We start from the raw sequence: 22,372 nt of genomic DNA, 5'->3' as shown, positions 1-22,372 counted from the left end.
TCAGAGGGCCGCAGCCCAGCCCCTTCTATTCGTTGGGTTTAGTTGTTTCAATGATGGGGGTTCAGCATTGCATGTGGGCGTTACCTATGGCAATATAGCCTGCCTGGGAAATGCCCACTGCTCTAGACTGGCACCTCCCCCATAAAGCCATTTTGATATTTGCATAACTCCTCCCACTGCTTGCATCAGGACAGAGGGCTCTTGAGAGGAGTACTGAGGCCGGGGGCTGGAATATTTTCAGGAAGCCATGTACAGCACCCTGCCAGCCCCTCCCACCAGCCATTGCACAGAGATCCAGTGATGACATCACTGGAAATAAAATAAGCTATGTCATGAAAATGGAAAGGTTTTATTTAAAACGTTCATAAGCAGGTTGCGGGGGGGGGAGGTTATTCAGCATATGATAAACAGATTTAACCTTTAAAGAATAACTCTGCTAAGTACCATTTATATCTAAATTTCCAACGTAACAAATAAAAAACGACAACTCTTTATTTGGGAAGGGAACTGTTCTCCCCGTAGTGGGGAGAGGATCCCCCATCCAACATGTTACTAAGAGACATGGATGTAGACATGGATGGATGGATGTAGACATGGATGGATGGAGAGACATGGTTGGATGGATGGATGGAGACATGGATGGATGGATGTAGACATGGATGGATGGCGAGACATGGTTGGATGGATGTAGACATGGTTGGATGGAGAGACATGGTTGGATGGATGGAGAGACAAGGATGGATGTAGACATGGTTGGATAGAGAGACATGGATGGATGTAGACATGGTTCGATGGAGAGACATGGTTGGATGCATGGATAGACATGGATGGATGTAGTCATGGATGGATGGAGAGACATGGATGGATGTATGTAGACATGGATGGATAGAGAGACATGGATGGATGTAGACATGGTTGGATGGAGATTCATGGATGGATGTAGACATGGTTGGATGGAGAGACATGGATGGATGTAGACATGGTTGGATGGAGAGACATGGATGGAAGGATGGATGGATGTAGACATGGTTGGATGGAGAGACATGGATGGATGTAGACATGGTTGGATGGAGAGACATGGATGGATGTAGACATGGTTGGATGGAGGGCCATGGATGGATGTAGACATGGTTGGATGTAGACATGGTTGGATGTAGACATGGTTGGATGTAGACATGGTTGGATGGAGAGACATGGATGGATGGATATAGACATGGTTGGATGGAGAGACATGGATGGGTGGAGACGTGGATGGATGGATGTAGACATGGTTGGATGGAGAGACATGGATGGATGTAGACATGGATGGTTGGATGTAGACATGGTTGGATGGAGAGACATTAATGGATGTAGACATGGTTGGATGTAGACATGGATGGATGTAGACATGGTTGGATGGAGAGACGTGGTTGGATGGAGAGACATGGATGGATGGATAGATGTAGACATGGTTGGATGGAGAGACATGGATGGATGGATGTAGACATGGTGGGATGGAGAGACATGGATGGATGGAGAGACATGGATGGATGGATGTAGACATGGTTGGATGGAGAAACATGGATGGATGGATGTAGACATGGTTGGATGGAGAGACATGGATGATGGATATAGACATGGACGGATGAAGAGACATGGATGGATGGGGGAGTTTGAACGTTTTCAAGTTTTAGTGCTCAGTTACAGTTTAGTTCCGTTTTAAGTACCAGAAACCCTCAAAAAAAATCACAAGCTACCATTATATAAAATTGGTGCAAATGACATTCACAAATATTGTGTAGAACCTCAGCCCTGAATTTACATTGGATATGAAGGGAACGGTTACCTAATTCCATAATGTAAGCCGGTTTAGAACTAAGTTAGACATTTGGTGGATAGTGCTGTCCAGGAGGAGGATCTCCCGGATGGAGGATGACCGATGTCTATGCATAGGACTGGAAACATGAGCACAATGATCTTCAGGTCTGACCAGTTCTGGAAACACATATTTACTATCAGCTTTTCTTTTCTAAACCAACTAACAAAAATTTAGTCATGTAAAACTGTAACAGTGATGCAAATCCGCAGCACTGATGAAGAACAGACGCCCTGCAGTGCTCGCTCCTCCACCTCTCAAAATCTTTCCGGGAACCCCAAAAACTGGGGTGCAACTATATCTTTAGGAGGTTGTTGGCTGTTGAGTCAGCCCAACATGGTTAATGGCCAACAGGACTGCTGATTAGGGGGGTTGTGTCATCCCTCCTGTACCGGACCCAGACTCAATTAGTCCAGTAGGGGGCTCAGGGGCAGCGAGGAGACTTTTTTTTTTTTTTCCATGGGGTGCAGGCGGAACAATACGTGGCTCCCAGCATTTATAGTAAAGTTCCCCAGGCCCCCTTAATTCAGCAGGTGGGTCCTGGGGCAGAGAGGGGACTTTTTGTCTGCTTTTGAGAACAGGCCCCTGTCAGTCACTTCTGACCCCTGCACTCTGTACATTACATACTCCTGAACTTACACTTTGCATGACACATACACCTGCAATCCATAGGATTCATGCACCTGACCCCTGCACTCTGTATTATACATACACCTGACCCCTGCACTCTGTATCATGCATACACCTGACCCCTGCACTCTGTATCATGCATACACCTGACCCCTGCACTCTGTATTATACATACACCTGCACTCTGTATCATGTACGCACCTGAACCCTGCACTCTGTATCATGCATACATCTGACAGCTGCACTCTGTATATGATATATAGTGTACATCTGAACCCTGCACTCTGTATATCATACATACACCTGTACTCTGTATGATACATACACCTGACCCCTGTGCTCTGTATCATATGTACACCTGACCCCTGCACTCTGTATGATACATACACCTGACCCCTGTGCTCTGTATCATATATACACCTGACCCCTGCACTCTGTATATGATACATACACCTGTACTCTATATGATACATATACCTGCACAGTGTATGATACACACATCTGAAAACTGCACTCTGTATGATACATACACCTGACCCCTGCACCCTTTATATGATACAGACGGCTGACCCCTGCATCCTGTATATGACACATACACCTGACCCCTGCACTCTCTGTGATACATACATCTGACACCTGCACTAAAGTTTTAGGCCTCCCCCACTGTTAGCACAGTTTTGCCACACCCACAACTCACCACTGCGTGCTTGGTGTGCTGCCCTATTGCTTGGAGCAGAGGAGACTTTTTGTTTGCTTTTGGGAGCAGGCGAGGTAATATCAAGTGACTCGGCTCCCGACAGTCACTCCTGACTCCTGCACTCTGTACGTTACATACTCCTAAACCTACACTTTGCATGATGCATACACCTGTCCCCCGCACCCTGCCTGTGGGCTCGAGTTTTAGGCCTTCACCACTGTTAGGGCGATTTGGCCCCACCCACAATTCACCACCACGTGTGCCGCCTCATTGCCCGGGGCAGAGGAGACTTTTTGTTGGCTTTTAGGGCAGGCATAGTAATATGAAGTGACTCGACCCCCAACAGTCACCCTGACCCCCGCGCTCTATACGGTACATACTCCTGAACCTACACTCTGTGTGATCATACACCTGCGGGTGTTCAGGGGGACGAGTGTGGATGCTCAAGAGGGTCCTGTCAGGTAGGCAGTACAGGGCCCCTATGATTTCTAACGGCGGCTCTGCATACACCTGACACCTGCACCTGTTCAAGGTTATAAATGTGGGTGTTTAAGGGGGCCCGGTCTGGTAGGCAGTACAGGGCCACATGATTTCTAATGGCGGCTCTGCATACACCTGACACCTGCACATGTTCGAGGGGATAGATGTGGGTGTTTGAGGGGGCCCTCTCGAGTAGGTTGTACGGGACCCCATGAATTCTAACGCTGGCCCTGCATACACCTGACACCTGCACGTGTTCAAGGGGATGGGTGTGGATGCTCAAGGGGGCCCTCCCAGGTAGGCTGTACTGGGCCCCATGATTTCTAAACAGCGGTCCTGATGGCCAATAGCCTGATACGGTAGGTGGGAGGGGTTGGACCAGCCCTTGACTTCATTTTAAGTCAAAATTTGCATATCAGACCAAGCTAGATTTTAAGGGCGTGACACCGTAACGTTTAATAGGGAAGTTTCTCCATTGTCTGCAAATTTCAATCCCTTTAGACCAAAACAACTTCAATAGAGTTGCCTTCGTTAACGTCATTTGGAATCTCCATTTCCAAAAAAGAGTCTTGCTCATGGATCTTCTGGTGTGACTCCAGGTAATGGATCTGCGTGTAAGTCTTATCGCACTTGTAGCAACTGAACGATCTGCCCTTCGTATGGGCCTCCTGGTGGCGGAGGAGATCACTCGAAGCCTTACGGCAAGCCACGTTGTCGTGCCGTCGTTCCCTACTGTGAACCTGCCTGTGCCGGTCGAGGTGGGACATTTGCTGGAAAGCCTTGCTGCAGGTGTGGCATCTGAAGGGCCGGTAGCCTGTGTGCATCAAGTAGTGTCTGTGCAGGCTGGAGACGCGGGTGAAAGTCCTGGAGCAAAGGCTGCATTTCAAATCCTCCTCGCCTTCCTCCACTTCGTCCACTTTGCTTTTCTTCTCTGTAGAAGGGAGCTCCAAGCGTTGAAGCTCCTCAACATCATCATCATCATCTGTATGGGCCACGTGGACGGAAGGAGAAGGAGGCAAAGGGCGTTCTCCTGAGCTGAATGCTTGTTCCCGGTGGAGCTTGACGTTAAACCTCTTCTCCAAAAGTCGGCATTGGTAGGGTTGCTCGCCCTTGTGAACGCGCTGGTGCTTCAACAGCTCGCTAGCGTCTCGAAAACCTTTGAGGCAGATGGAGCATTTGAAGGGTTTTTCACCCGTGTGGACCAAGCGGTGGCGCTGGAGGTGGGTGGCTTGCCGGAAACTCTGGTTGCACAGGTTGCAGGTGAAGGGCTTGAGGCCGGTATGGATGACGGCGTGCTTCCTCAGGTTGGATGAGTTGTTGAAGCACTTCTTGCATTCGGCGCACTCGTAGAGTTTTTGACCACAAGGTCCGAGCTTCAAGTGCACGGGGCGATGGTCTTCCAGCTCCTTCTTGGTCAAGAACCAGTCGCTACAATAAGAACACTGGTACGCCTCAGCCAGGTCCTTGTTTTCATTGGTGGTCGCGGCTAGACGTCTCTTGTCGGGTTTCCGTAGGGCCAGCAACTCTTTACCGGAGTGCTTTTCTTGATGGCGCTTCATGTAACAGATACGGGAGAAGCTTTTATCGCACACCGAGCAGGTGTAAGGCCGCTCCCCCGTGTGGACCCGAAGGTGGACCCTCAGCTCGGTGGAGTCGCGGAAGCCCTTCCTGCAGTGGGGGCATTGGAAGGGTCGCTCCCCCGTGTGCACCAGGTGGTGGCGGTCCAGCTGGGACTTCTGCCGGAAGCTGCTGGCGCACACGTCGCACGCGTAGGGCCTCACGTCCGTGTGGATGTGCTTGTGGCGCCTCAGGTTGGAGGGGTCGGAGAAAGAGCGTCCGCACAAGTCGCACGGGTACTGCTTCTTCCCCCGGACAAAGGTGGGCAGGTTGCCGGCGGCGCCGGCTTTCTTCAGAAAGTCCCCCATGGAGAAAGGGTCGCTGTCCAGCTTGGCTTGCGCGGCCTTCATGCTGTCCAGCATCTCGTTCAGGCAGGACGTCAGTCCGTCCATGGCGTTCCCGGTTCACTACCGAAAGATAAAACGGTTTGAAAAATGAATTTTATGCCGGGGCAAAATAAAAAAATAAAACATATTCGGTACATTTTTGCGATACATGCGCATTTCCCCATGTTTTCCCCCGTTAACCCTTCCGATGGCAGGACTGTTTTTGCGATTTTTTTTTTTTTTTTTACACCCACGTTTAAAAAAAATAAATAATTTTAGGCCTGAAAATTACTTAAACCCACCCAATATTATTAATAATATTTTATAATATAATATATATATATTATTATTATTAAAAATAATGATAATAATAATAATATTATAATAATATTTTCTGAAAGCAGATGCCCTAAAAAAAAAATAGCCATAGCTCCAAATTTTTATTTTTTTTTTATCTTACCTATTAGCACAACGTTTTATGAAACGCAAAATTTCAGTAAAAAAAAAAATGACACTAACGTTAATTTAAGAGCACACAATCACAATATATTTCAGATTTTTTGGTAAACTATTAAAGACGTGCCGAGTAAATAGATACCCAACACGTCAAGCCTTAAAATTGCGTGCGCCTGTGAATTGGCCACAAACTTTACATTTTTTTTTTTTTTTTTATTTAATTTTTTTTATTTATGTTTGTACGTGTGTGTGTGTGGCAGTGGGGTAGAGATAAAATAATATAAAAATTATAATAATAATATAAATAGTGATAATTGAAAAAAAAAACTGATGATATAATATTTATTTTTTTTATTTACTTTTTTTTTCTATGCATTTATGTTTGTACATGTGTGTATGTGGCGGTGAGGTAAAGATAAAATAAAATAATATAATAAATATTGATAATAAAAAAAAAAAAAAACTGATGATATAATAATATTTATTTTTTTAATTTAGTTTTTTTTCTATGCATTTATGTTTGTACGTGTGTGTATGTGATGGTGAAGTAGGGATAAAATAATATAAAAATTATAATATTATTATAAATAGTGATAATAAAAAAAAAACTGATGATATAATAATATTTATTTTTTTAATTTACTTTTTTTTCTATGCATTTATGTTTGTACATGTGTGTATGTGGCGGTGAGGTAGAGATAAAATAATATAAAAATGATAATAATATTATAATTCGTGATATAAAAAAAATTGATGATATAATAATATTTATTTTTGTAATTTACTTTTTTTCCCATGCATTTATGTTTGTACGTGTGTGTGTGTGTGGCAGTGGGGTAGAGATAAAATAATATAAAAATTATAATAATAGTATAAATAGTGATAATTAAAAAAAAAAAAAAAAACTGATGATATAATAATGTTTATTTTTTTATTTACTTTTTTTTTTTAAAATGCATTTATGTTTGTACGTGTGTGTATGTGGTGGTGCGGGGTAAAGATCTGTACACCGGCACTATAAGATGAAGGGTGATTGGGAGCGATTTCAACGGGATTCTCATTTCAGATGTCGCTCACATCCTGAGTACTAATAATGGTCATATAAAAATGATAATAAATATTTTATAATGCTAATAATTTAATGAATAAAAAAATAATGATGACAATAACAATAATACAATAAATAAAGATAATACAGTACTAAAATATATTTATAAATAACAAAGATATTGTTGCTAGGAATAAAAATGAATTATAATAAAATAAATAACCAAAACAATCACGATAATTATATAAAATAATGATAATAATATAAATAATAATTGCTAATAATAATGACAACAATAATAAATATAAGAATTTTACACATAAAAATAATATATTAATAATAATAATAATACAATTATGACGATGATACTAACAATAATTAAAAGTAATAAAGATAATAATAACAATAGTTGAGAGTAATAAAGATAATAATGGTAATAAAAATATAAATAATAATAAAAAATATAAATAATAATGATAATCATACGGATGATAATAATATATAATGATAATAATAATATATAATGATAATAATAATATATAATGATAATAAGCCTCCATATGGTGGTGGGGTGTGTTGGATGATGATGGGGGTCCCGGTCCCCTCCCCCGCACACACAATACACACAATGAGGACAGATCTGGGGGGTGACATTGTGTAGAATTACCTGTCACAGATCACACATTGCTCCCCAATACTGGACTCGTCCCCCCCATATACACACTGCACTGGCTGAGCTCACAGGAAGGTGCAACCGCTCATTGTGTACAGGAAACACAGCAGGAGAATATTTGGTTCCCCCTCAGAATTTTGGTTCCCCCCATCAGAGCTCTCACTGCCGCTTGTAAAGAATTGTCATCATCAATCACCTCTCTTCATTCCTTCTTCTCCATTCATTCCTCTGCCTGCAAGCATTCATCCCCACTCCTCCATTCACTCAGCCCTCCACTTTAATTCATTCATCAACTTCCATTTATTCATTCCTCCATTCATTTAGTTATCCCTCCACCTCCATCCATTCATCTCTCCACCTTCATTTTTTATTCCTCTGCCTCCATCCATTCATTCATCCCTCCATCTATTCACCCCCCACCTCCATTCATTCATCTCTCCACCTCCATCCATCTCCCTCCATTCATTCATCCCTCCACCTCCATCCATTCATTCCTCTGCCTCCTATAATTCATCCCTCCATAAATTCACCCCCCCCCCCATTCATCCCTCCACCTCCATTCATTCCTCTGCTTCCATCAATTCATCCATCCCTCTCCCTCCATTCACGCCCCCCTTTCATTCATCCCTCCACCTCCATTCATTCATTCGCCTCATGCCATTCATTCACGCCCCCATTTATCCCTCCACCTCCATTCATTCATCCCTCCGCCTCCATTCATTCATCGCTCCACCTCCATTCATTCATCCCTCCGCCTCCATTCATCGCTCCACCTCCATTCATTCATCCCTCCACCTCCATTCATTCATCCCTCCGCCTCCATTCATTCATCCCTCCACCTCTATTCATTCATCCCTCCATCCATTCATCCCTCCGCCTCCATTCATCCCTCCACCTCCATTCATTCATTCGCCTCATGCCATTCATTCACGCCCCCATTTATCCCTCCACCTCCATTCATTCATCCCTCCGCCTCCATTCATTCATCGCTCCACCTCCATTCATTCATCCCTCCTCCTCCATTCATCGCTCCACCTCCATTCATTCCTCCGCCTCCATTCATTCATCCCTCCACCTCCATTCATTCATCCCTCCGCCTCCATTCATTCATCCCTCCACCTCTATTCATTCATCCCTCCATCCATTCTTCCCTCCGCCTCCATTCATCCCTCCACCTCCATTCATTCATTCGCCTCATGCCATTCATTCACGCCCCCATTTATCCCTCCACCTCCATTCATTCATCCCTCCGCCTCCATTCATTCATCGCTCCACCTCCATTCATTCATCCCTCTGCCTCCATTCATTCATCGCTCCACCTCCATTCATTCCTCCGCCTCCATTCATTCATCCCTCCACCTCCATTCATTCATCCCTCCGCCTCCATTCATTCATCCCTCCACCTCTATTCATTCATCCCTCCGCCTCCATTCATTCATCCCTCCACCTCCATTCATTCATCCCTCCGCCTCCATTCATTCATCCCTCCACCTCCATTCATTCATCCCTCCGCCTCCATTCATTCATCCCTCCACCTCTATTCATTCATCCCTCCATCCATTCATCCCTCCACCTCCATTCATTCATCCCTCCATCCATTCCTCCGCCTCTATTCATTCATCGCTCCACCTCCATTCATTCATCCCTCCGCCTCCATTCATCCCTCCGCCTCCATTTATTCCTCCACCTCCATTCATTCATCCCTCCACCTCCATTCATTCCTCCACCTCCATTCATTCATCCCTCCGCCTCCATTTATTCCTCCGCCTCCATTTATTAATGTCTCTGCCTCCTGCCATTCACGCCCCCCCCCTTTCATTTATCCCTCCACCTCCATTCATTCATTCCTCCATCGATTTACACCCCCCCCCTCCATCCATTCATCCCTCCCCCTCCATTTATTAATTCCTCCACCTCCATCCATTCATTCTTATATTCCTCCATAATTAATTCCTCCACTTTCATTCACCCACCTCTTCCCCCCCTCCAATCACAGCTCCGGATCTTTCCATAGAGATCCTCAGGAAATAATCCGCCATGTTTTGGAGAGCGATGGGATTGGAGGATTTCATTCTTACCCCCCTATAGGAGGCGCTCACACCCCCGGGGGGGGGGGGGTGATTCCAGGCTCCGCCTTCCTTCCCAGACACTTTTTATTATTATTATTATTATTTTTTACAAATATTTTTCTTTATTAAAATGTATTGTTTCCCCCCCCCCCCCTTCATGTGATATGGGAGGTGACAGGTCCTCTTTATGGAGACATGGGGGGAGGGGCGTGTCACACTTCCAATGCCCCTCCCCCCCCTCTATTTTCTATGATAATATCAGAAGAATTCCCATTGATTACCAATGGAGACAATTCATTCACCTGGGGGGAGGGGCTCCAGATTCTGCATCCATTACAGGGCCTGTGATCGATAATAGAGAATCCGCTGATCGATAAATCCTCCAATCTCCCCATACACACGTGTCTCCGCTCAACCAGGCCCCGCCTACTGTACGGAATCGCCTGCGCTTCGCTTAGCCCCGCCTACCGTACGGAACGTCCCGCCTCCTGCACGGAAGCCACACCTGGCACGCCCTCTTCTCGGCGCGCTCCGCCCCTTTGTTTGGATGCGGGTTGATGACGTGATGTGGGGCGCAGAGGGAGTGACGTCAGGTGTTGGGGAATTGGCGGTATCCGGGCCTGTGTACGGGCGGAGGGTTCTCAGGGGCCGCCATGGGTTTCCTGAAGTTGATAGAGATCGATAATTTCAAGTCATACAAAGGACGGCAAATCATCGGACCCTTCCGCCGCTTCACCGCCATCATCGGCCCCAATGGATCCGGTGAGTGCCTGGGGGAGGGGTGACAGGTCCCCGGGGTGTGCAATGTCTATGGGGGAGGGGTGACAGGTCCCCGGGGTGTGCAATGTCTATGGGGGAGGGGTGACAGGTCCCCGGGGTGTGCAATGTCTATGGGGGAGGGGTGACAGGTCCCCAGGGGGTGCAATGTCTATGGGGGAGGGGTGACAGGTCCCCGGGGTGTGCAATGTCTATGGGGGAGGGGTGACAGGTCCCCGGGGTGTGCAATGTCTATGGGGGAGGGGAGCGCTTCATGTTCCAGGACAACTACAGGGGGTGCCAGAGGGCTGTGCCGGGGTCTGTCTGCGTCCCGGGGGGGGGGCTGGGCCGGGGTCTGTCCGCATCTTGGGGGGTCTGCCTGCGTCCCGGGGTCTGCCTGCGGGGGTCTGCCTGCGTCCCGGGGTCTGCCTGCGTCCCGGGGTCTGCCTGCGGGGTCTGCCTGCGTCCCGGGGTCTGCCTGCGGGGTCTGCCTGCGGGGGGCTGCCTGCGTGGGCTGCCTGCGTCCCGGGGTCTGCCTGCGGGGGGCTGCCTGCGTCCCGGGGTCTGCCTGCGGGGGGCTGCCTGCGTCCCGGGGTCTGCCTGCGTGGGCTGCCTGCGTCCCGGGGTCTGCCTGCGGGGGTCTGCCTGCGTCCCGGGGTCTGCCTGCGTCCCGGGGTCTGCCTGCGGGGGGCTGCCTGCGTCCCGGGGTCTGCCTGCGTCCCGGGGTCTGCCTGCCGGGGCTGCCTGCGGGGTCTGCCTGCGTCCCGGGGTCTGCCTGCCGGGGCTGCCTGCGGGGTCTGCCTGTGTCCCGGGGTCTGCCTGCCGGGGCTGCCTGCGGGGTCTGCCTGCGTCCTGGGGTCTGTCTGCGGGGGCTGCCTGCGTCCCGGGGTCTGCCTGCGGGGGCTGCCTGCGTCCCGGGGTCTGCCTGCGGGGTCTGCCTGCGTCCCGGGGTCTGCCTGCCGGGTCTGCCTGCGGGGTCTGCCTGCGTCCCGGGGTCTGCCTGCCGGGGCTGCCTGCGGGGTCTGCCTGCGTCCTGGGGTCTGCCTGCCGGGGCTGCCTGCGGGGTCTGCCTGCGTCCCGGGGTCTGTCTGCGGGGGCTGCCTGCGTCCCGGGGTCTGCCTGCGGGGTCTGCCTGCGTCCCGGGGTCTGCCTGCGTCCCGGGGTCTGCCTGCCGGGGCTGCCTGCGGGGTCTGCCTGCGTCCCGGGGTCTGCCTGCGTCCTGGGGTCTGCCTGCCGGGGCTGCCTGCGGGGTCTGCCTGCGTCCCGGGGTCTGTCTGCGGGGGCTGCCTGCGTCCCGGGGTCTGCCTGCGGGGTCTGCCTGCGTCCCGGGGTCTGCCTGCGTCCCGGGGTCTGCCTGCCGGGGCTGCCTGCGGGGTCTGCCTGCGTCCCGGGGTCTGCCTGCCGGGGCTGCCTGCGGGGTCTGCCTGCGTCCCGGGGTCTGCCTGCCGGGGCTGCCTGCGGGGTCTGCCTGCGTCCCGGGGTCTGCCTGCCGGGGCTGCCTGCGGGGTCTGCCTGCGTCCCGGGGCTGCCTGCGGGGGCTGCCTGCGTCCCGGGGTCTGCCTGCGGGGGCTGCCTGCGTTCCGGGGTCTGCCTGCGGGGGCTGCCTGCGTTCCGGGGTCTGCCTGCGGGGGCTGCCTGCGTCCCGGGGTCTGCCTGCGGGGGCTGCCTGCGTCCCGGGGTCTGCCTGCGGGGGCTGCCTGCGTCCCGGGGTCTGCCTGCGGGGGCTGCCTGCGTCCCGGGGTCTGCCTGCGGGGGCTGCCTGCGTCGCAGGGGCTGTCTGCGTCCCGGGGCCCATTGCCGGGTTCTGTTCCGCGTTGGGGGGGGACTGCGCCTGTCTAACACAGACCCATAAGATGATGTGATAAATCTTTTTCTTTTCTTGCACAGGGAAGTCCAATCTTATGGACGCCATCAGCTTTGTGCTGGGGGAGAAGACGAGTAATCTGAGAGTGAAGACTCTGCGGGATCTCATCCATGGAGCGCCGGTGGGGAAACCTGCCGCCAACCGCGCCTTTGTCAGCATGGTGTACGAGGAGGACAGCGGGACGGAGAAGGTCTTTTCCCGACACATCATCAGTAAGGAGAATTCCTAATTCCAGTTTCCGGATTGGGAGGATCGTCATTCTAATAAAGTCCCATTTTTTTTTTTTTTCCTAATGGATATCCAGCTGTCACATGACCCCACCTCTCTCCCATATCCAGCTGTCACATGACCCCGGCTCTCCCCCATATCCAGCTGTCACATGACGCCGCGTCTATCTCCCATATCCAGCTGTCACATGACGCCGCCTCTCTCCCATATCCAGCTGTCACATGACCCCACCTCTCTCCCAGCCTGTCTGCAGGGAAACATAATGGGGAGGAGCTTCTAGTCCTCTGCTGCTGGGTGGGGGTGGGACGGGGACTTCCTGTATCACTCCTATAATCCAGCAATGTTGCAGAAAGCCGCGATTGCGATGTTTTTGCCATTTCCTGACCAGTTTGTGTTCCTCCCCCTCCCCCCCCAGGCGGATCTTCTGAATATAGAATCAACAGCAAGGTGGTCCAGCTGTCAGAATACAGCGATGAGCTGGAGAAGTTGGGGATCCTGATTAAAGCCAGGAACTTCTTGGTCTTTCAGGTACGTGGATACCTTCTTTGCACTTATTGTGTGCAGCTCTGCGGAAGAGATATAATAATGATTATTGCTTCTGGGCGACTTTTTTTTTTTTTCTTTACATCATTTGATTAACCACTTGCCAATCGCCCTATAGCACTTTTACTGTTACAGGGTGGCAGCTGTGCGCAGAATCATATCAGGATCATATATATTATAATATGTGTCATCCTGCACTTCCACCTGCAGGGGGCGCGCCGCTTCTGCTTTGATAACACAGCAGAAGCCAATCTGTGGGTGCCGGGCACTCGCCGATCACCGGTGAAACGCAGAGACCTGAGATATGTAAACAAGGCAGAACTCAGTTCTGACAGTGGGGGAGGGATGGCTTCTGTGTTCCTGCAAAGCAGAGAGTAGAATCCATTACTTCCTCTAGTAAAAGCAGCATGCAAAAACACTGGCTAGGCACGCGTTGTGCAAAAAGCACTGGCTAGGCACGCGTTGTGCAAAAAGCACTGGCTAGGCACGCGTTGTGCAAAAAGCACTGGCTAGGCACGCGTTGTGCAAAAAGCACTGGCTAGGCACGCGTTGTGCAAAAAGCACTGGCTAGGCACGCGTTGTGCAAAAAGCACTGGCTAGGCACGCGTTGTGCAAAAAGCACTGGCTAGGCACGCGTTGTGCAAAAAGCACTGGCTAGGCACGCGTTGTGCAAAAAGCACTGGCTAGGCACGCGTTGCGCAAAAAACACTGGCTAGGCACGCGTTGCGCAAAAAACACTGGCTAGGCACGCGTTGCGCAACGCTTGCCTAGCCAGTGTTTTTTGCGCAACGTGTGCCTAGCCAGTGTTTTTTGCTCAATGCCTGCCTAGCCAGTGTTTTTTGCTCAATGCCTGCCTAGCCAGTGTTTTTGCATGCTGCTTTTACTAGAGGAAGTAATGGATTCTACTCTCTGCTTTGCAGGAACACAGAAGCCATCCCTCCCCCACAGTCTTCTTGTTTGTTTGTTATTTTTATAGAAAAAAAAAAAACAATGTTATACTTGCCTGCTCTGTGTATTTGTTTTGCACAGAGCAGCCTGGATCCTCCTCTTCTCAGGTCCCTCGCCGGCGCTCCTGGCCCCTCCCTCCTGCTGAGTGCCCCCACAGCAAGTAGCTTGCTACGGGGGCACCCAAGCCGAACGAGAGGCCGGTGCAGGCGTCCTTTGGCCACAGGCTGGGCCGGGCACCAGTTAATACATATCTGGTCTGGATTGCATTATATGGAATAATCTGCTTTTGTAAAAATCCCTATAAATCCTAATCTATGGATATTGACACCTGTTCTTCGCACTTCCTCCTTCCCATGTGCTTAGTGGGGGGGGGGGGCTGTGCACCAATTTATAATGTGTTTTCACAAGAGTGGTGTCCTTTTTAAAGTCTTCATCTAGCATTTCATAGACGTGCGTTTTTTTGTTTTTTTTTCCCTCCTGTTCCTATAGGGGGCAGTAGAATCGATCGCCATGAAGAATCCCAAGGAGCGTACGGCTTTGTTTGAGGAGATCAGCCGGTCGGGAGAACTGGCGTCCGAGTACGACAAGTGTAAGAAGGAGATGGTGAAAGCGGAGGAAGACACGCAGTTCAATTATCACCGCAAGAAAAACATCGCCGCCGAGAGGAAGGAGGCCAAACAGGAGAAGGAAGAGGTCTGTTGTCACGCAGGGTTACCTTGCTGGATATATGTAAACCTATCGCAGCCAATCCCAGGACAGCTTTATTTATACCGCGCAGGGGGCTTGTAAATGGACAGATAGCGGGATCTCCATAGACTTTCAGCAACTTGATGCCAGTGATTCAGTCTTTTTGTCTCTGATTTTTGCAGTCGCTGTGATTTATCAGCAGGAAGCACGGGGCGCTGCAAAGCGATTCGGTGAACACTCACTGCACAGGGGGGGGGGTTCTGCTTACCCCTGATTACAGCCTAGATGGCCGGGTCATGTGTAGCAGTCTTGCTCCTATGATGGGGGGGGGGTAAGCAGCAATGAGGCAGGGTGGGGTATGGGGAGGATAACGCCATTTGTGGGAGTTTGCCAGTCAGGACTTGGGAGATACGTAGATGACGTACACCTATAGTAAGAGCATTATGCAACTTTAGTCAAAGCTGCCCAGTTTGCACCCCCCATTACCCGCATATGAAGTTTTTTTTCTTGAAGAATTACTAACCCTTAAGGCTGCATTCACACCTGAGCATTTTCAGCTCGTAAAACGCCCGAAAAAAAAATGCCTGAAAAACGCCCAACAAGCAAAATCCAATTCATTTCAAGGCACCTGTTCACATCTGAGCGTTTTTGTCACCTGAAGCAAAAAACACCTGAAAAAAACGCCCTGAGCTCAAACAAAAAACACGGGGCTTCTCTGGGGCAGATTACAGGCGTTTTTTCTGCCTTTTTACATTGGTGACCTGGACAAAAACGCGACAAAATCGCTGTGAAGACGCGCAACTTTGAAACGCTCAGGTGTGAAGGCAGCCTTAAAAGCCGGGGTGCCGCCATTATCAGAAGTCAAGAGTCGTCCGTTCCCCCCCCCCCACCACCACCACCCTTACTTTGTGAAAGTGCAGGCTCTGGAGGAGGACCAATGGGAAGGGCTGGAGTCTTCTAAATGGTGAGACCAGGGGAGGCGGAGATGAAGGGGGTTGATGCGGCTGCACAGACAGGCGCAGGATCTGTAGGAGGAGTTTTGTTGTCCTCTCTGCTGCTGTTGACGGTTGAGACGTGGAGTAAGTAGAGATGAAGGCGAAGGTGCCGCAGCTGCAGGAGAGGTGCAAGGGCCCCATGAAATGGCCTTGTGTTTGACACATGTGCTTTAACCTCTTCACGCCGATCACCTCCTCGACCTTTGGGAGTTCTAAAAGCTGGGAGGCGGGCATTCGAGTCATGTGACGCGCTGTGATTGGCTGTCACAGCAGTCACATGATTGGATAGCTCACCCATCGCTAGTATGCATCGGCTCCCAGCGCGGTGAGTTGTGTTTGGTAGGGGCCACGTATATATGCGTGAAGCATTCGATGACCCCCCCCGGGCCGTTCTCTTCGCAGGCCGAGCGTTATCAGCGTTTGAAAGACGAGGTGGCCCGGGCCCAGATCCAGTTACAGCTGTTTAAACTTTACCACAACGAGTCTGAGATCGAGAAGCTGAACAAAGAGCTGGCATCCAAGAACAAGGAGATCGAGAAAGACAAGAAACACATGGACAAGGTGGAGGAGGAACTGAAGGAGAAGAAGAAGGATCTGGGCAAAATGATGAGAGAGCAGCAATCCATCGAGAAGGAGATCAAGTAAGTCATTCCTGGAATAGGCGTGCATATTCTATACATATACCATGTATATACCGTACCGGGGGCCATACCCTGCTGAGCAGGGGGCCTGCTGCATTGTGAACACAGGCTGGCCACCTCATCCAATCAGAACAGTTTACTTTCAATAATAAAATGCAAAGCATTTTTTTTTCGGAAGGGCGCCCATGCCAAGGGAGGACCTCCTGTGTTCAAAGTGTAGCAGGCAGCCGCTCAGCACAGAATCCGGAGGCGATGACTACTAAAGTGATTTCCAGCTTCCAGGGGCATCGGCCATGTATGGTGTGTGTATATATGTATATATGTGTGTGTGTGTGTGTGTGTGTGTGTGTGTGTGTGTGTGTGTGTATATATATATATATATATATATATATATATATATATATATATATATATATATATATACACAATCTCTCTCTCTCTCTCTCTCTCTCTCTCTCTCTATATCTATATCTATATCTATATCTATATCTATATCTATATATCTCTATCGAGATAATATATCTATCTATAATCGAGATTATATGTGTGTGTAGATAGAGAGAGATATCTCGAGAGGAGATATAGAAATATATAGATAGATACATATATGTGTGTATAATATATATATTCTATCTAATATATTCTATATCTCAGCCTGCAGATGGGCAAGCGGAGCCTGGGATACATAGGGGGGTGGAGCATTCGGGCGGCAGATGAGGTGCCAGGATGCAATTTCTTGTCGCCTTGGCGATCTGGCACCTGCCGTTTGTTGAGCCCTGTATATAATATCCAGTGTAGTTCTCCGCACTCGCACCACTCTCCTTCTGCAGATTCTTTCCCATGCTGTCATTTTTCTTTTTTTTTTTTTTTTTTGATATCATGAGGAGCCCAGCGATTTCTTCTTGCTTGCGGATGACGCAGTGTCAGACCTCACATGTTGCCATTTTGCATGCTATCACAGGATTTGTATGAATGATGAAAAGTATTACTTCCTGGGATATATGATGTTTGGTATCCCAGGAGGCAATGGGAGGGGGGCAGTGCACACTGGGGATGGGCTCGGGCGTGTTCGCAACCCCCATGTGCCCAAGCCCACCAGGAAGCTGACACTGGGCAGCACTAATCACAGGCAGTGAAACATTTCCCGATCTCTGCAGCTGCGGATTGGGAAATGTCTCGCTGCCTGTTATTAGCGGTGTCCACTCCCTGGTGGGCTCGGGCACGTGGAGTTGAGAAAACAACACCCGAGCCCATCCTTAATGCACACATCACCCTTGCCTAGGCAAGGAATAGGGAAGAGGGAGGACATTACTGTACGAGGGGGGGGTAAAAAAGTATTTATAGGAAGCTGTCAGTGGTTTGTGTCGGGGAGAGGAATGACACAAGGCATACATTTTTTTTTTTTTTTTTTTTTTTTTTTCTTCTAATTTTGGTAGAAGGTCCGCTTTCATGGTTCTTTTTCCTTCTTTCTCCTTTTGCTTTCTTCTTCTTCTCTTTCTCCTTCTTTCTTCTCCTTCTTTCTCCTTCTCCCTTCTTTCTTTTCCTTTCTTTTTCTTCTTCTTCTCTTTCTTCTCCTTTCTTCTCCTTCTCCTTTCTTCTCCTTCTCCTTTCTTCTCCTTCTCCTTTCTTCTTCTTCTCCTTCTCATTTCTTCTCCTTCTCCTTCTCATTTCTTCTCCTTCTCCTTCTCATTTCTTCTCCTTCTCATTTCTTCTCCTTCTCATTTCTTCTCCTTCTCCTTCTCATTTCTTCTCCTTCTTCTCCTTCTCATTTCTTCTCCTTCTTCTTCTTCTCATTTCTTCTCCTTCTTCTTCTTCTCATTTCTTCTCCTTCTTCTTCTTCTCATTTCTTCTCCTTCTTCTTCTTCTCATTTCTTCTCCTTCTTCTTCTTCTCATTTCTTCTCCTTCTTCTTCTTCTCATTTCTTCTCCTTCTTCTTCTTCTCATTTCTTCTCCTTCTTCTTCTTCTCATTTCTTCTCCTTCTTCTTCTTCTCATTTCTTCTCCTTCTTCTTCTTCTCATTTCTTCTCCTTCTTCTTCTTCTCATTTCTTCTCCTTCTTCTTCTTCTCATTTCTTCTCCTTCTTCTTCTTCTCATTTCTTCTCCTTCTTCTTCTTCTTCTCCTTTCTTCTCCTTCTCATTTCTTCTCCTTCTCATTTCTTCTCCTTCTCATTTCTTCTCCTTCTCATTTCTTCTCCTTCTCATTTCTTCTCCTTCTCCTTCCTTCTCCTTCTCCTTCCTTCTCCTTCTCATTCTCATTTCTTCTCCTTCTTTCTTCTTCTCCTTCCCCCTTTTTTTTAATTTTTATTTTTTTATAGGGAGAAGGACGCTGAGCTGAATCAGAAGCGCCCACAATACATCAAAGCCAAGGAAAACACTTCTCACAAGATCAAGAAGCTGGAAGCAGCGAAGAAGTCCCTTCAGAACGCTCAGAAGCAATATAAGAAGCGTAAGGGAGATATGGATGAACTGGAGAAGGAGGTGCAGTCTGTGGAGAAGGCCAGGCAGGAGTTTGAAGAGAGGATGGAGGAGGAGAGTCAGAGTCAAGGCAGAGATCTTACACTGGAGGAAAACCAGGTATGGACATCCAGTCATGAGGCACTCGATGTTTTCTTGCCTTTTTCAAGTGTTGAAATACCTGGCTTGGTATGACTTAAGTCTTTTTTTCCTCCTCTTGCCCCTTTTTTTTAGGTTAAGAAATATCACCGCTTAAAAGAAGAAGCCAGCAAGAGGGCCGCCACTCTGGCTCAGGAATTAGAAAAGTTCAATCGTGATCAGAAGGCCGACCAAGATCGTCTGGATTTGGAGGAGAGGAAGAAAGTGGAGACTGAAGTATGAATGGAAGCCGCTTACTGCTTCTCTTTACATACCAGACCCAGAATAAATATCGGAAGGCAGTATATTCATTTATTTATTTTTTATTAAATTTTTTTGTGTTTTCCTAAATTCAGGCGAAAATCAAACAGAAACTGCGTGAAATAGAAGAAAACCAAAAGAGAATCGAAAAATTGGAGGAATATATCGCTACCAGCAAGTATGTATCATTCTTCATTTAATTGTATGAACTCTTCTCTAATCAGATCTCCCATTACCCTGTCTGGGGGGAAAACTTGGTAATATTTGCCTATTTAGGGCAAAGCAAACCACGTTTTCCACATCATGCACCCCAGGCTTATAGACTTTCACTGTCTCACTTGCCAACAGATCTTGGGCTTCAGGTATGGAGGGAAGCACGTGAAGGTCTCCGAATGTAATAAACCTGCTGCCAATCACTAGGCCCTTCATCCTCTCACTTGTCATCCTGTCTAAGTTTTTACATTGAGTCTTCAATGGGGGGGGGGGCTACTACAGGGAGGTGTCGAGGGAGCTTGGCTGGTTAAGTATATATACCTGGGGTGGGTGGGCAAAGTGAGAGTGTGTGCACATAGCCCCCCCTGACCCCAGGCATGTATGATTTTACTGTTGGGTATGTTTTAACACATTGGGGTTGATTTCCTAAAACTGGAGAGTCCAAAATCTGGTGCAGCCCTGCATAGAAGCTAATCGGCTTCCAGTGTTTTTTTTTTTTTTTTTTTTTGTCAAAGCTTAATTGAACAAGCTGAAGTTAGAAGCAGCTGATTGGCTAGCATGTACAGCTGCACTAGATTTTGCACTCTCCAGTTTTAGTAAGGCTAGATGCACACAATTCCGGTGCGAATTGCCCTTCCGTTTTACACTGCGAATTTTCCAAAGCAGCGGTTCAGCTGCGATTTCCTCCTAGGGTTCAGAAGCGAATCGCCGGCGTCTTAACAATCGCTGGTTGTTAAGGAGCAGGCCAGGAAGTCGTCCGTCGCGTCCTCAACAACCGATGGCGAGTTCTGTCAGCGAGCCGACAGCTGATTGTAAACCAAAGAATTGCTGGCAATAAAATTTGAGGAAAAAAAAAAAACTGTTTTGGGTTCCCTCTGAATCCATATCAGGCCCTTCGCATCTGGTAGGGATTTTAAAGGGAATCCAACGGCAACATAGAAAAAAAAAACACGGCCTGGGGCCCCCCAAGTCCATACCGGACCCTTATCCGAGCATGCAGCCCATAAAAGGTAGGGGACGAGCGAGCGCGCGCCCCCCCCCCCCCGAACCTTCTGACCCATACCAGGCCACGTGCCCGGAACATGAAGGGAGCGTCTTATTTACCAGGGCCTCCTATTTACAACCCTGGCCGGTCGTTGTTGGGGTCTGTGGGCAGGGGGCTTATCGAAATCTGGAAGCCTTTAACAAGACCCAAAGGGCCTGTTATGGATTGGGGGTGGGGGAGGGTTCAAAACCAATCATATGTGTGATTCAGATGTGTTCCTATAGAAGGCAATGAGCCTGTAATTCACATCAGAACCGCAGTGCTCAGAAAACGCACAGGACTCTCTTTAAATTCACAACGAATTTGCACTGCCGCTGCATCGCATATATGTGAACCGACTCCATGGAAAGTGCGTGGATCACACGTCATGCGAATGGGCTGCGGTTCCGAAATGCATCCGATTTGCATATATGTGAACGAATCCTAAATCCATTTCTCTCTCCTTGCCAGACAATCGTTGGAAGAGCAGAAGAACCTTGAAGAGACATTGACAGAGGAGGTGGAAGGGGCTAAAAGGAGGATCGACGAAATTAACAAGGAGTTGAACCAAGTGATGGAACAGCTGGGAGACGCCAGGATCGATCGCCAAGAGAGCAGCCGACAGCAACGCAAAGCCGAAATCATGGAGAGCATCAAGAGGCTGTATCCGGGTTCTGTGGTATGGGCATTTCTTATTCTTCCTTCCTTCCTTCCTTCCTTCCTTCCTTCCTTCCTTCCTTCCTTCCTTCCTTCCTTCCTTCCTTCCTTCCTCTTCCTTCCTTCCTTCCTTCCTCTTCCTTCCTTCCTTCCTTCCTTCCTCTTCCTTCCTTCCTTCCTCTTCCGTCTTCTTTTCCTTCCTTCCTTCATCTTTTCCTTCCTTCCTTCCTTCCTTCCTTCCTTCCTTCCTTCCTCTTTTCCTTCCTTCCTTCCTTCCTTCCTTCCTAGCTACGCAGAGAGGGGTCCCACCGCTCAGGTAGGCGCAGACCAGGGGAGATGAAAGCCAGTATAGTGTTGTCCTTCAAGAGGGAAGAATCCCAGGTGCTGGCTGATGCAAGATGAGGCAGGCAAATCGAGGAAAGCTGGAAGCCGCACACCGGTATAATGATGAATGCTTTATTTAAAAAGCTGAATCATGAAGAAACACAAAACATAACAGCAGAAGCGTACAAAAACAGCTGACGCGTTTCACACTCACGATGAGTGCTTATTCATAGCTCATGAATGAATAATATGAATGAAAAATATGAATAAGCACTCATCGTGAGTGTGAAACGCGTCGGCTGTTTTTGTACGCTTCTGCTGTTATGTTTTGTGTTTCTTCATGATTCAGCTTTTTAAATAAAGCATTCATCATTATACCGGTGTGCGGCTTCCAGCTTTCCTCGATTTGCCTTCCTTCCTTCTTTTTCTTTTCCTTCCTTCCTTCTTTTTCTTTCCCTTCCTTCCTTTTTCCCTTGCTTCCTTCTTTCCCTTCCTTCCTTCCTTCCTTCCTTTTTCTTTCCCTTCCTTCCTTCCTTCCTTCCTTTTTCTTTCCCTTCCTTCCTTCCTTCCTTCCTTCCTTCCTTCCTTCCTTCCTTCCTTCCTTCCTTCCTTCCTTCCTTTTTCTTTCCCTTCCTTCCTTCCTTCCTTTTCTTTCCCTTCCTTCCTTCCTTCCTTCCTTCCTTCCTTCCTTCCTTCCTTTTTCTTTCCCTTCCTTCCTTCCTTCCTTCCTTCCTTTTTCTTTCCCTTCCTTCCTTCCTTCCTTCCTTTTTCTTTCCCTTCCTTCCTTC

General features: G+C 48.4%; 2 protein-coding genes across 7 annotated transcripts in view; one reads left to right on the top strand and one right to left on the bottom strand.

The window, feature by feature from the left end:
- Window positions 1–1,072: 1,072 nt before the first annotated feature.
- LOC141108810 (uncharacterized) lies at window positions 1,073–10,471 on the bottom strand. Of its 5 annotated transcripts, XR_012236130.1 has the most exons (4): window positions 7,777–8,191; window positions 3,084–5,686; window positions 2,906–2,938; window positions 1,073–2,874 (listed from the first exon to the last, which is right to left on the bottom strand). XR_012236130.1 is itself a non-coding variant. In XM_073600760.1 (2 exons), the coding sequence occupies exon 2, from the start codon at window positions 5,669–5,671 to the stop codon at window positions 4,160–4,162; it is 1,512 nt and encodes a 503-aa protein (XP_073456861.1). In that variant the 5' UTR covers window positions 5,672–5,686; window positions 10,154–10,471; the 3' UTR covers window positions 1,073–4,159. The 5 variants fall into 5 exon arrangements, 2 of the variants coding, with proteins under 2 accessions (XP_073456861.1, XP_073456860.1); XR_012236128.1 differs by having other exon boundaries at window positions 2,906–5,686; XR_012236129.1 differs by having other exon boundaries at window positions 1,073–2,938.
- SMC1A (structural maintenance of chromosomes 1A) overlaps window positions 10,398–22,372 on the top strand; it is a 34,969-nt gene continuing 22,994 nt past the window's right edge. For both annotated transcript variants that reach the window (XM_073600758.1, XM_073600757.1), the window contains exons 1-9: window positions 10,398–10,613; window positions 12,495–12,683; window positions 13,115–13,227; window positions 14,680–14,883; window positions 16,275–16,513; window positions 18,829–19,087; window positions 19,202–19,342; window positions 19,462–19,544; window positions 21,075–21,282. In XM_073600758.1, the coding sequence (XP_073456859.1) occupies window positions 10,505–10,613; window positions 12,495–12,683; window positions 13,115–13,227; window positions 14,680–14,883; window positions 16,275–16,513; window positions 18,829–19,087; window positions 19,202–19,342; window positions 19,462–19,544; window positions 21,075–21,282 (1,545 nt within the window). In that variant the 5' untranslated portion in view covers window positions 10,398–10,504. The remainder of the gene's footprint in view (window positions 10,614–12,494; window positions 12,684–13,114; window positions 13,228–14,679; window positions 14,884–16,274; window positions 16,514–18,828; window positions 19,088–19,201; window positions 19,343–19,461; window positions 19,545–21,074; window positions 21,283–22,372) is intronic.

The sequence above is a fragment of the Aquarana catesbeiana genome, linkage group LG09 (genome assembly GCF_042186555.1).
Source record: "Aquarana catesbeiana isolate 2022-GZ linkage group LG09, ASM4218655v1, whole genome shotgun sequence".
NCBI lineage: Eukaryota > Metazoa > Chordata > Amphibia > Anura > Ranidae > Aquarana > Aquarana catesbeiana.
The sequence above is the reverse complement of the archived record's forward strand: the minus strand, read 5'-3'. Positions and strand labels throughout refer to the sequence as shown.

Excerpts from the sequence above, each read along its gene's own strand:
- LOC141108810 (XM_073600760.1), bottom strand. The coding sequence starts at position 5,671 with ATGGACGGACTGACGTCCTGCCTGAACGAGATGCTGGACAGCATGAAG.